The sequence below is a fragment of the Tachysurus fulvidraco genome, chromosome 26 (assembly GCF_022655615.1).
Source record: "Tachysurus fulvidraco isolate hzauxx_2018 chromosome 26, HZAU_PFXX_2.0, whole genome shotgun sequence".
Classification (NCBI taxonomy): Eukaryota; Metazoa; Chordata; class Actinopteri; order Siluriformes; family Bagridae; genus Tachysurus; species Tachysurus fulvidraco.
The window spans coordinates 11,717,556-11,729,548 of NC_062543.1; the positions used below are offsets into that span (position 1 = coordinate 11,717,556).

Here is an 11,993-nt window from a genome sequence, read left to right on the forward strand (position 1 = left end):
ACCTGCAGCACACCGAGAGAATCCTCTAAAGCGGAGAATATTTTAATTATAACCTCAAAAGTCAACTGGAGGAATTTGTCAAAATACACCTCAGGGGAAGCGCAGCGGGGTACAACAGGCTCTTCCCAAATCCACCCAAGAACAGTCATTTTGACAAGTAGCTTCCATTATCTGTCGATCTATGATAAGATTAGTCGTTATAATGTCAGCTATATTCACTGCTATCTCCGTAATAGCGCAACACATGTGACTCACAGTGTTGCTCCAGGCAGCTGAATATAATCTCAAGCTACATTTCTGAAACATTTTTAGAATCAATTTTTTTTTGTTGTCGTCGTCGTTAAATGGAGGGTTTGTGACTTTTACTTGCTCAAAACTCTTCTTAAAAAAAAAATCATGAGCTATTGGGTTGCACTGCTGTCTTGAAATGTGGTAGCCTAGTGGTTAAGGTGTTGGGCTACCGATCAGATGGTTGTGAGTTCGATTCCTACGTCCACCACGCTGCCACTTCTGGGCCCCTGAGCATGGCCCTTAACCCTCAATTGCTCAGTTGTATAAAAATGAGGTTAAATGTATGTAAGTCGCTCTGGATAAGGGCGTCTGCTAAATGCTGTAAATGTAAATGAAAGTCGCATGTACACCGGCGGAGACGTTTTCATTTTCATACACTGTATATTGCTCAAATGTTTTCTGCAGCACTGTCTGAATTTCATAAAAGTCCGCATTGAAATGATCTATGGGATATGAATAAATGTACAAAATATATAACCTACAGGATACGAGTGGATCCTTTTAACGGTCTGTTTAATTAAGCATGATAGAAGAGAAGTAGTGCAGAATCCTCAGTGAGGCAAGTATCTTTCTTGGTTAATTAACATTCAACGTATAACATACTGTATCAATTTCTTTGCCTTTGGGCATGTAGAAATCGCTTCATATGCTTTGGCAACACATCAGAGCTTCACACACCGAGTTGCGTGTGTAAGAACCCCACAGCAGTAGCACTCTGCACTCACCTTGTCTAATGAGAGAGCTGGGCTTGTGTCATGCTGCTGCTTATCGAAAATTCACCTGTTATATCTAACTTAGAGCTGTACTTTGAGGTGCTTCACAACAATGATACATTTGCATTTGGGTTTATGAAGTTTAAAGCAAAAAAAAAATTAAAAAAAGAAGACATTCAGCAACAACAAAAAAAAAGTCAGCGTTTCTTTTTTTTTTGCATGGTGTTTGTAGCATTGTTACTGTTATAGTGTAAATGCATGGGTTTACTTTTTGTGCAGTGGTGGCTCAAGAGTTTAAGGCTCTCAATTATTGATCAGGTGATCGGGATTCAAGCCCAAGCACTACCAAGCCCTTGACCGAGGCCCTGCATCACAGCTGACCCTGCGCTCTGACCCCAACCTCCAAAGACCCTGAGCTGTAATGTATAAGTGCCAAGCAAATACTTTTATTTTTATTCTATTGTGTAAAACTCTATAATAATGGACTCTCTATCTATCTGACAATGGATGACCCTCAGAAAACATCTGCAGAAGGCATCCAGCTCACACTAAAGGAGCTACTTTGGCTTTGACTTTATTGGTCTTAGATTTATTTTCGTGTTTACTTTTGAAATTTACTTTAGATTTACAAAATACTTTAGATTTACTTTCGAAATTTTTCAGTTTTCATGTGCCATCCTCATCCTCGCTGAGCTTCGCAAAGCACCACGTGTATTTTTTTTCCTCGTCGATTAAGATGGAAAAAGTGTAAAAGTGAAAAATCCGGCCTTACCTCTCTCTGTTCACTACAGATCTTGCAGAGCCACTGAGCTCTCTTCTGAGTGCAAGCCGTCTCAATCCCACACTTGGTGCACACTTTCTGCAAAAAAAACAACAACAAAACAAAACAGTGCCATTTGTATGAACTCTCCTTAATAAAAAGCACATGAAATGCTTTAGGAAAGCTAATCATCTGAGTAGCTCAGGCATCATTTAAAAAAAAAAGTCAGTTAGATTAAAAACATTATGCAACGCACCAAGTTTCAGCTCGGTTAAATATATAGTTAAGGAAAAACTGCTACACCCATCGATGACAATGTCAGTGTTCATGTGAATCCATGCACTTAATCAGAAGAAATGAATCATTTAATCTCCACCCCGCACTGATTGATTCGCATGTGGTGAATATTATGTTAAATAATCTCAATATATCCATCGATTTACTCCTGGGTGGAAACCACTGAAGCATAGGGAAAATATTTAAACTTCGCCCACACAAGGTAGGAATAACCCCTAACCTTTAAGGGGCTTTTTACATCTGGTCACTTCATGCGTTTTCTGTGATCAGATAGCTATCCGATGGTAAAAAGACCAGGTCCGATCGTTCAAACCCCTTCAGGAGGTGGTCTGGGACGCATTTCAGATGAAACTAGACAGGTGTAAATGAATGTGGTTGTTCAAGCCACATACGTCAGCGCTATACTCCTCCCAAACGAAAGTACGTCACTCGCAGGTGATCTTTCACCCAGGTGTCTCGTTGGGGCTTAAAACGCACTGCTGCCGCCAGCGAAAACGCAGCAAACAGTAAATGCTATAACCGTCGTAACAAGTTTTTTCGTCTTCTTTTTCTTTGCGATCTGAAAACCGCATACACCAAAACATACACCCGGAAATGAGGTAAAATATATTTGCATTTTGGGCGGGAGTAGAAAGATCGGATCGATATCCGATTCGCCGAGATGCATTTACTGTATGTGGCCTAATGCAAATGGAACAGTTTTAACAAATCAGACAGCTATCGGATCAGAGAAAACACATGAAGTGACCAGGTGTAAAAAAGCCCTAAGCCTCGTTACTGGTTCATTTGAACCTGAATTCTAGAAGCTACGTTGTGCTAAAATGTATATCTGTAGTCAATTTAGATGATTCAAACTCAGATGAATTGCGCTTCATGTTATATTTAACATTTCCTGACATGACTAACCCTATACACTGTTTACTGGCAGGGTTCGAGCTCCATTCTCTACAGAGGCTACAAATGTTATTTCCTTCTTCAGACATTGTTTAAACATAAGCTTTGTTTATACAGTACAGTATAAAAATACAGAAGATCCCAACAATAGGTTTTACGAGATCTGCAGAGACACATGTCTATCTTTCTGCATTTTAATATAAATTGAAACACTGCTCCGTTTCAAACGGTAGACGAGATCAATAAATGTTATGTTACGTGCCTTCACAGAGGTTTTAAATCAAACAGGCTGGAAAAGATCCAGCACACGCAGTGATGTGTTCATCCATGCTCAAGTGTGGAAGCATGCATACTGTCTAACTGTGTATAATGTACCAATGCTAAAGAGAAAACCCTTCTTCGCAAAAAAGGAAATTAATTATTACAGGATATTAGAATGGCTTCTAGTGGACTGGAGGTCAGGAATAAATTGAAATGCAAAAAAGATTTCGAGCAAAATCGTAACAGTAAAGAACCTTTAATCAAGCTTTCCGTAAAGAAAGACAAAAGCCTAAAGTAATTACTGCTCCTTCTTCCAGGAGTCCTGTCTATTTATGTAGCATGAAGAGATGGATTTGGATTGAAAGAGAGAAAGAGAGAGAGAGAGAGAGAGAGAGAGAGAGAGAGAGAGAGAGAGAGAGGCCACTCAGAAAGCCCTTCAATTTTCCACAAGCTCTCCAAAAGGAATCCTAACAGTGAGCATGAATGCCTTGCATAATTTGCTTCAGGCTCTGAATGACAACCGGCTCCATCCCCACATTTTAGCAGTGCTTACAAAAGGCCAGATTTAAAGTACACCTGAAATCACAGCTTTTTCATTCCTGTGTCCCGTCGTAGTTTTGGATAGCGATATGATTAGAACATTTTTAATAGTCTTGGTTATACATTTCATAGATTATATCCCACTTCAGAGAAAACTATCCGTGTCTTAATCCGATTAAATATTAATTATTTAATCAGCCAATCGTGCTTCAGAAACACAATGCGCATTGTTTCGAAGCAGCTTTACAGAAGCACAGAAAAAGAATAAAAATCTTAGTTTCAAATGAAGTTATTATTTATCTCTAACATTTAGCAATAATGATCAAGTCTGAGGTGACGGTGATGAGGAAAATCTCCCTGAGTTGATATTAGGGGGGGGGGGGGGGGGACAGAATCAGAAGGGAACCTCATACTCATTTTGGTGACACGGGACAGAAAATAATGATCAATGTAAATAATGTCCTTTCTACAACGATTTGTAGTGGAGTGGAAACAGAAAGCATCTGAAGAACAGGGTGGAATTTGTGCAAGATAAAAACAGTAAAGTGTATTAAGACAAAAACATGCCTGATGGGATTTTATGCTCATTCTGAGATGCTTTTCTGTTCACCGCAGTTGTAAAGAGTGGTTACTTTTGTAATAGTAGACTTCCTGTCGGCTTGAACCAGTCTGGCTTTTCTCCTCAGACCTCAATCAACAAAGCATATAGATCTTTTTTTCACAGGAAATCACCCGTTTCCGAGATTGTGTCAAAACGTATGTAGACACTGGTAATGCACCGATTATGTGTTATTCCCGGTCGAAAGTAAACACAGATTAAGGCTCCTTCAGACTTTAAACACACAATTACTAAAACAGGACAGATGTGTAGTCGGGTTTTGTCCTTATTCCGTCTAAAAGAAATGTGTGTGTGTGTGTGTGTGTGTGTGTTTCATGCTGAATCACTCCTTCCATCTGGCACCACTGACCCCAAAAAGCTGGGTAAGGTTTTTGACAAATAACCTGAACAAATCCTGACTCTTAAGGCACTGAATAGTCTGTGGTGTGTAATTTTAAACACACACTGCCCCCTGTTGGTGCTACTAGACACTTGCATTGAAACAAAATACACCAAACAGATTAGCCTTTTATAGCTCTCTGCTGCAAGCTTATGGAGATTTAGTGCTATTGCATCGGATTAGAAAAGAGGACCAGGAAAGAACACGTAAACTTTCCTTCCCACTCTGCTGGATTCTTACAAATTATACAAAGTTAAGGAGAATGTTCCAGAGCATTCTTATTTCTGTATGTCCTTTATATTTAATAGCGACAGACTGTACAAAAGATTAAAATGACATTTTTACAGATACTGAACCTTTACATTTATACCATTTGATTAGTTACAGCTCTTATTATATACTATACACCACAAATACATCATGCATCATGTAGTTGTTGCTTTTTTTTTTGTCTGAAGGCTGAATTTATTTCCAGTCCGCGGACCGTCTGATATCTTTTGTGCTTGCTGTACACTGCTGGAAAATTATAACCTGTTTTTTTTTTTTAATCTATATTAAATAGCTGAGAAAATAAAATAAAATAAAAAATAAATAAACAAACTGGGAAATGCATAAAGAAGGTGCGTGAATAAGAACACCTTCATGTTTGCAGCCGGGCTTTGGTAAAGATTTGTGCCTCATCATCTGCCTTGTCAGTCAGTTATTTCCTTTCTTAAAAAAAGCACCAGACTCTGTGGTGAAAGATAAAGATGACATCTTTCTAGAGATCTGAGCTTTACGATTTAGGAACAAAAAAAGTCTTGTTCCAGCCTTGAGTTTTTGGATCATCCCAGAACTATTCATGCAGTGGAAAACAAAATAAAGAACCAAAGCCAAAGAACTCTCTCTAGCTCTGCGACAAACAATGAGCACATTTCCGTTTCTGTACACTGTAAGTTCTGTCTTATCTCAGAATGCAAGAGCGATGTGAAAATATTGTGATTTGTGATAATGAACAATCCTGCAGTGCAGTGAAAGGAGTTGAAGGTGTTGTACCTTGCAGCAGTCGAAGCAGAGGACTGAAGGATTTCCCAACAGCCCCAGAGCCTCTCCACACAGCAGGCACTGGGACAGACCGTTCCCCACTGCTGACCTCTTCATGTTCTCCAAACGCTCCATCAGACGCCTGCAAAATAATAAATAAGTGGGCTAGCTTTCGTATGTAGGGTCCATACATGCATGTGTAGATGCAAAAGAAACTGATATGATAGAATGCCAGGATCGTATGCTTTTCTCTTGGGAGTACCTTTCATGGAAAAACCAAGATGGTCATCAAAACACTGCAGCTACACAAGCACTGAGTGACAAGTATGAGAAAAGGGCATACAAAGCTTAAGGAGATTTGTACCCGATTCTGTGCTGTTCGATCAGGTCCAGCTGCTCGGCTCTGTGGATGACGCTCAGGATGATGTCTAGCTCACTCTTGTTCAGCACCTGGGTTTTTCGCTGCCTTTCTGTTTGGAACGTGTGCACCGACCAACCTGTGTGGAGTCTGTCAAAAATAATATGGTGACTGTATGGTGATCCAAATTAGTTGTGACATAAGGATTTATCCTGATGAGAAAACAACAAAAAACTTGTTCGAATTAAAAACAAACAAAAAAACAGTACTGTAAATACTGTAAAGGTAGAGATGAAAAGAGGGGTCCTGTGGAAAACCTGGATTTAGAATAATGTCATTTTTAAACTTTGGGAAAATTGAGGGTTTTTGTGTTAGCCAGAGGCCAGAAAGTTACCAGCATTAGTCGACATGGAATATAAACCCAAAACGGCACCATTATTAGCATACAATGTCAAAAACATCTAGAACCAACAAAGCAACATAACGGTATGGAGGTCATTCAAGGTGGTCCAGTTCTGTAACAATAAACTGGATCATATTTGCTAGAAACAAATTCCATATACATGGAGTAGATTATCTTTTCTACAAAAGCAAGATGGTTTTAATTACTTACTTGGCTCTTAGAGCGAGTTGTCGGTCATTGGGACATACCCACTGATGGTTCCCGCTTCCAAACATGGTGTCAGTCATACCCCAAGAAGACTAACACAAAAAACAAACACGATGTGTGCACATGAACATTTGACATTTTCAAACCTTCATAAACACAGTCAACTCCCATTCCTTATATTTGATCTCTTGTTCTGCTGTAGACTAAATTGATTCACTTTTTGCCTAAAGGTCCAAAAATAGGAGGCATAAAACCTTCCGAAAGCTGGTGGACGGTGCCTAATGCATTTGCCATTAATGTCAGTCAGCTTAGAAGGCAGCGATGTTAGGTAGTTGCCTCGAGGCACCAATTAGCCGTGACACAGCCCCTTCGCATTTTCCACATTGAAACAAAAGCTGCACAGCTGTTTAGCGCAGACATATCGGTTTGGATACAACCACATGACCTTATCAAAAACAAGACTGGAAGATGTTTAACGAAATTGCCAGCCCTAAAGGCATGTCAAAACTGTGGGGTTTGCACTTACATGTGCTTTGTGTTTATTTAAAAAAGAATGAAAAAAAACATGGCTTGGTCCTAACAGCTGTTCCTGGTGCAGCCGTTCTCTCGTTTCATACCGAAAGGGTAGAAAAAAGGTGGACAAAAAGATGCTTGTATTAACAGCTAGATTGTAATATGACAAGTCATAAAAAACACCTGTCACACAGTCTTTTTCTCTCACACACACACACCACGTTTACTAAGCAACTGAAGCTGTTTACATTTCCATGCGACCTAATGCACTTCGTCCAGCTCTATTCGTCAACACAGCTGATTGTTACAAAGGAAAAAACCCTACAAGAAAAAAAAAAAAACACTTTGCAATTCAATAACCTGAGGAAGCTTGTAAACTTCCACTAAACTCCCATGATTCATGCAGTCAAGCTAGAGTTTGAGTTTTGGATTATTATTTCAGCAAAGTTAAGAACAAAATACAACCCCTAGAACATGAATAAGTCTTGCACCTTTCACAAGCCAAGCAAAATCCACTTTGAAAGCTGTGTGCAAACAAAGACATACAGCGTGAAAGAAAACAATAGAGAAAGTGTTTACCTCAAAGAGAAGCAGTGGTGCCAAGCTGAAACAAGAGGAAACAAACCCTACAAAGAACCCTGTTTCTGATCAGCGATGAGATTTCCTCATCCACATCCCGATCTCGATGCCGAGCCAAGCCTGATCTCAGATCAGCCCAGCTCTGCGGCTAAGCTGTGTCACATGATGGTAGAACAATCCTTTTAAAACATCCTGTTCCTCCTCTGGCTGCTGTGATTAAAATGCACTCCAGCCAAGTGGCCCCTGAAGATACGCTTCCCATACACGGGCCTGGTTTAAACCCATTACTATTGACCTGGCCTTTAAATCTGGGTGCTGCGTGTTGCTGAGATCTCATTTAGTCAGGGGGGGTCTTGAGGAGGCACGAACCAATCCAATATTGCAAGCTGAGAGAAACAACCCTGTTATTTTGTTTTTGTTTCAATTAGCATTTGTTGAACCTGGTGCTAGAAAAGAAACATGCTTTGATTTTTTTTTCCCCCAAAAGAAATTGCAGATAAGACTTTTGCTGTGAACAATTTCTAAAGTTATGCCTTCATCAAACTAAGTAAAAGCTTCACACATCTGGAAATACAAGAATTTTTAACTTGATATTTAGACCTGCAGAGCACTAGAGCCATATCTGTAAAGCCAATAAACTATTGTAACTATTCGATTTCTAGTACAATCTAGGAGCTAAATTTAAACAAAACGCATTTTATAAAAACTGCCTAAATCGATACAAATGATAATTGAGCATGCTTATTTCTAAACAAAATGTCAAACAATACTAACTTCACATCATATTCTGATGTCAAAACTTGATTAAAATTACATAACATGATGATAATAATAACGTTTAACAGCTTTTTGTAATTGCTTTGCTTTAACAGTTTGAAACAAAAACTAAATGTTGTAAAAGCACTGATAATATTGTGGAGGTTTTGAGAACCATGGTATCTCCTGACCCAATCTTTAGGCATCAGAAGCCATTTTATAATATATTGAACAACCATTAAGTAGTAGACCATTAAAAGGCTTTAGTGTTGGTTGCTCTGATGTACACGTACTTAAAGAGCTCGGTTTTCCAAATAAATCATTAAACCCTGCCATCAGAAGAAGTTACATGTGAAGCAAATCTGGAAAAGTTTATTCTCTAAACTCTTTCTTTAAACCAAAAGATTAACAATCTCATTTTGCGAGGTTCCTTACTTGATGTGTAAGACGCTCTCTTCCTTTTAGGAACGAACACACACAGAGACACAGGGCAAAGCTGGAGATACAAGATAAGGCAGCAGGTGGGACATAAAAACTCTGATGCCACAGAGTTTTCTTCCTCCAGAGGATTAAACACACGTCCCGTGAACACGTTCTTCCTCGTCCAATGAACACTTTATCTGCGTTATCTTCAACTCTGCAAATGACTGATAGGGGAAAGGAGGAAAAAAAAAAACACAACAGAGGTCATGTTACACCAGTGCCCCCTCCTCCTGCTGTGTGTTCCCTCCCAGATATCCAGCAGGTTTCCTAGGAGAAAAGGGAAACGTCATCAACTTCATGAACAGTCACTTCTTCCTCTGTGTACTGAGATTGCCGAACTGAATAAACGTTATTTAACACCAATAGCTAATTTGTTGCTTGGAAAACACCAGCTGTGGTGTACACTCACCGGCCACTTAGAAACACGTACATTTGCGCGAGTATCATCTGGCAGCAGAGCATAAAAACATGTAAATACAAGTCTAGAGCTTCAGTTAATGTTCACATTAAACATGAGAACAACGATAAAGTGTCAGCTCAGTGACTAAATGTGGCAGGGATGTTTTTACATTTTATTCCTTACTTATAAGCTTGACTTTAAGACACATTTAGAAAATTGTGAGGTATGAAGTAAGGGACTTTAAGAAAATTAGGTTTACAGAGCTTTCTGAGATAAAGCATATCATGTAGGCTTTCGGGGGTAAAATACATCATGAGAAAAAAAAATACATCACCTAGGCTTTCTGAAAAAAAAAAATAAATACATCACCTAGGCTTCCTGGCACCTAGGCAAGATACCTTGTAGAATTTCTGAGGTAAAATGCTACATCCAGGCTTTCTGATGCAAGATACGTTGCAGGATTTATGAGGTAAAAATCTTCATTCAGGCTTTCTGAGGCAAAATACGTCATAGGATTTCTGAAGTAAAATACATTATCTAGGCTTTCAAGGTAACATGTGTCATGAAGTAAAATACATCTAGGTTTTCCAGGGTAAAATACATCATGAGGTAAAAATACATTATCTAGGCTGTCTGATGCAAGATACGTCGTAGGATTTGAGACGTAAAATTCTTCAATTAGGCTTTCTTAGGTAAAATATGTCATAAATTCTGAGGTTAATGCTACATCCAGCTTTCTGAGGCAATACCTTGTATGATTTATGAGGTAAAATACATCATCAGAGCTTTCAAGGTAAAATACGTCATGAGGTAAAAAACAACAAAAACCATCATCTAGGTTTTCTGCTGCAAGATACATCATGGGATTTATGGGGTAAAATTCTTCATCTAGGCTTTCTAAGGTAAAATGTCATAATTTCTGAGGTAAAATGCTTTATCCAGGCTTTCTTAGGCAAAATAGGATTGCTGAGGTAAAATACATCATCTAGGTTTTAGAGGTAAAATACGTCATGGGGGTAAAAAAAAAAAAAAAAAAAAAAAGGCATCTAGGCTTTCTGATGAATTATACGTTGTAGGATTTCTGAGGTAAAATGCTACATCCAGGCTTTTACTAACTAAATTTGAGATCCTTCCAGAAATTTATGAAACTCACAATGACATAACGGGCGTTATGCTACATTGAGAAATCTAAAAGTAGGTTTTTGAGGTAATACACAATTGTGACGTTTGAATTTCATAATATTAACGTTTTATCGTAATTAGCATGATCATTACATATAGTGGTGAGCAAATTCGGCTACATTTAGAAACTTGCAGTAAGTTTCTGAGATAAATATTTAATATGCATACAATGACTGTGTGCTTGATAGTAGCTTTAATATATAATCGGGCACGGCGGTGCCTGAGGTAAAATCCTAACATTTCTTATTGTAAGAAATGAAACATTTATGGCGTTTTGATCTGTTACAAAAATGTTTTCTGTTCGTTTTTTTTTTTTGTTTTGTTTCTTTTTTATCAAGTTCTGCTGCTATAAAAATTAAGTAAACAAACAAACAAATATGGCACTATTTATTGTTAGTGCACGTGAGCTGTAAAAACATTCAAAATATCCTCTTTTTTTTACTTAAAAAAGTAAAAACAGTCACCTGATACTGTCGTCAACTCGAAAACATTTCTTTATATACATTTAAAACACTTTGTTCATGTTAAAACGATATTTACTTCAGTGTCAAGCATCAGGCTTGAGAGGTTATCTAACTTTCCCTAAAGAGTCGATATTCTGTGTATCGTTTGTGAAGGGGTCGGTTCATTGATTCGGTTCTTTTAGATGAACGTAAAGAGCAGACTCGCATAGTTTTGGTAATTAGGACGAGAATTTAGAGTATTTTATTTTTGTAACCGACCTCATCTATGCGTAAGTACTCAAGAACAATCATAACATTTGTCTGTTCTAGAAAATAATAGTCTCTTAACGGAGGGCTGAGCCGAATGATCTGACTCACACACGAAAAGAACCGGAACTTTTGTCCCTAGTGCGCGTGCGCTTGAAGAATGTCCTTTATAAATGTAATAGGGTTGTACATTAGAACACTTTTGAACATCTGCTATGTGGAATAGCTTGTTTTTATGATCCTTTTTTATGATTTCTTTTAAATGATTAACATTTTGCAGATTCTGCAAGGCATATATAAACCCACTACACCTTTATATAATGACTGTATCCCATCTGTTGCTAGGCAATTTGTCAGTCTAGACATGATGTTGTTTGCTATGGGATTTGTATCAGGTGCACGAGAACTCTATAAACACCCCAAATTCACTGAAAATATTCCCACAACCCAAACAGACAGTGGTAAGCTTATAGTTAGAACAATGATTCCTTCCCATTGTTTTATATATCGTCTTATAGAACATTGTTTCACGTGTATACAACCAGAAAAACTCCAAGGTCATAAATCCACTCGAAGCACAAGCGCTTTGGATCATACAAAGATATGACATGGATCAAAAGCAAAC

The 11,993-nt window shown here is 38.3% G+C and overlaps 1 protein-coding gene across 3 annotated transcripts in view; it reads right to left on the reverse strand.

Moving 5' to 3' along the window:
• LOC125138331 (rab effector Noc2-like) overlaps positions 1 to 11,482 on the reverse strand; it is a 73,828-nt gene extending 62,346 nt beyond the window's left edge. The window contains exons 1-6 of one of the 3 annotated variants that reach the window (XR_007139653.1): positions 11,123 to 11,476; positions 9,029 to 9,240; positions 6,749 to 6,837; positions 6,142 to 6,285; positions 5,790 to 5,919; positions 1,777 to 1,863 (exon numbers count right to left, since the gene is read on the reverse strand). Coding sequence is in view for 2 of the 3 variants with exons in the window: in XM_027178577.2 (XP_027034378.2) it covers positions 1,777 to 1,863; positions 5,790 to 5,919; positions 6,142 to 6,285; positions 6,749 to 6,825 (438 nt within the window). In the remaining variant the exon portion in view is untranslated. Of the gene's footprint in view, positions 1 to 1,776; positions 1,864 to 5,789; positions 5,920 to 6,141; positions 6,286 to 6,748; positions 6,838 to 9,028; positions 9,241 to 11,122 lie in introns of all 3 variants that reach the window. The other 2 variants (XM_027178577.2, XM_047809517.1) reach the window with 2 other exon arrangements.
• Between the last annotated feature and the right edge of the window lie 511 nt (positions 11,483 to 11,993).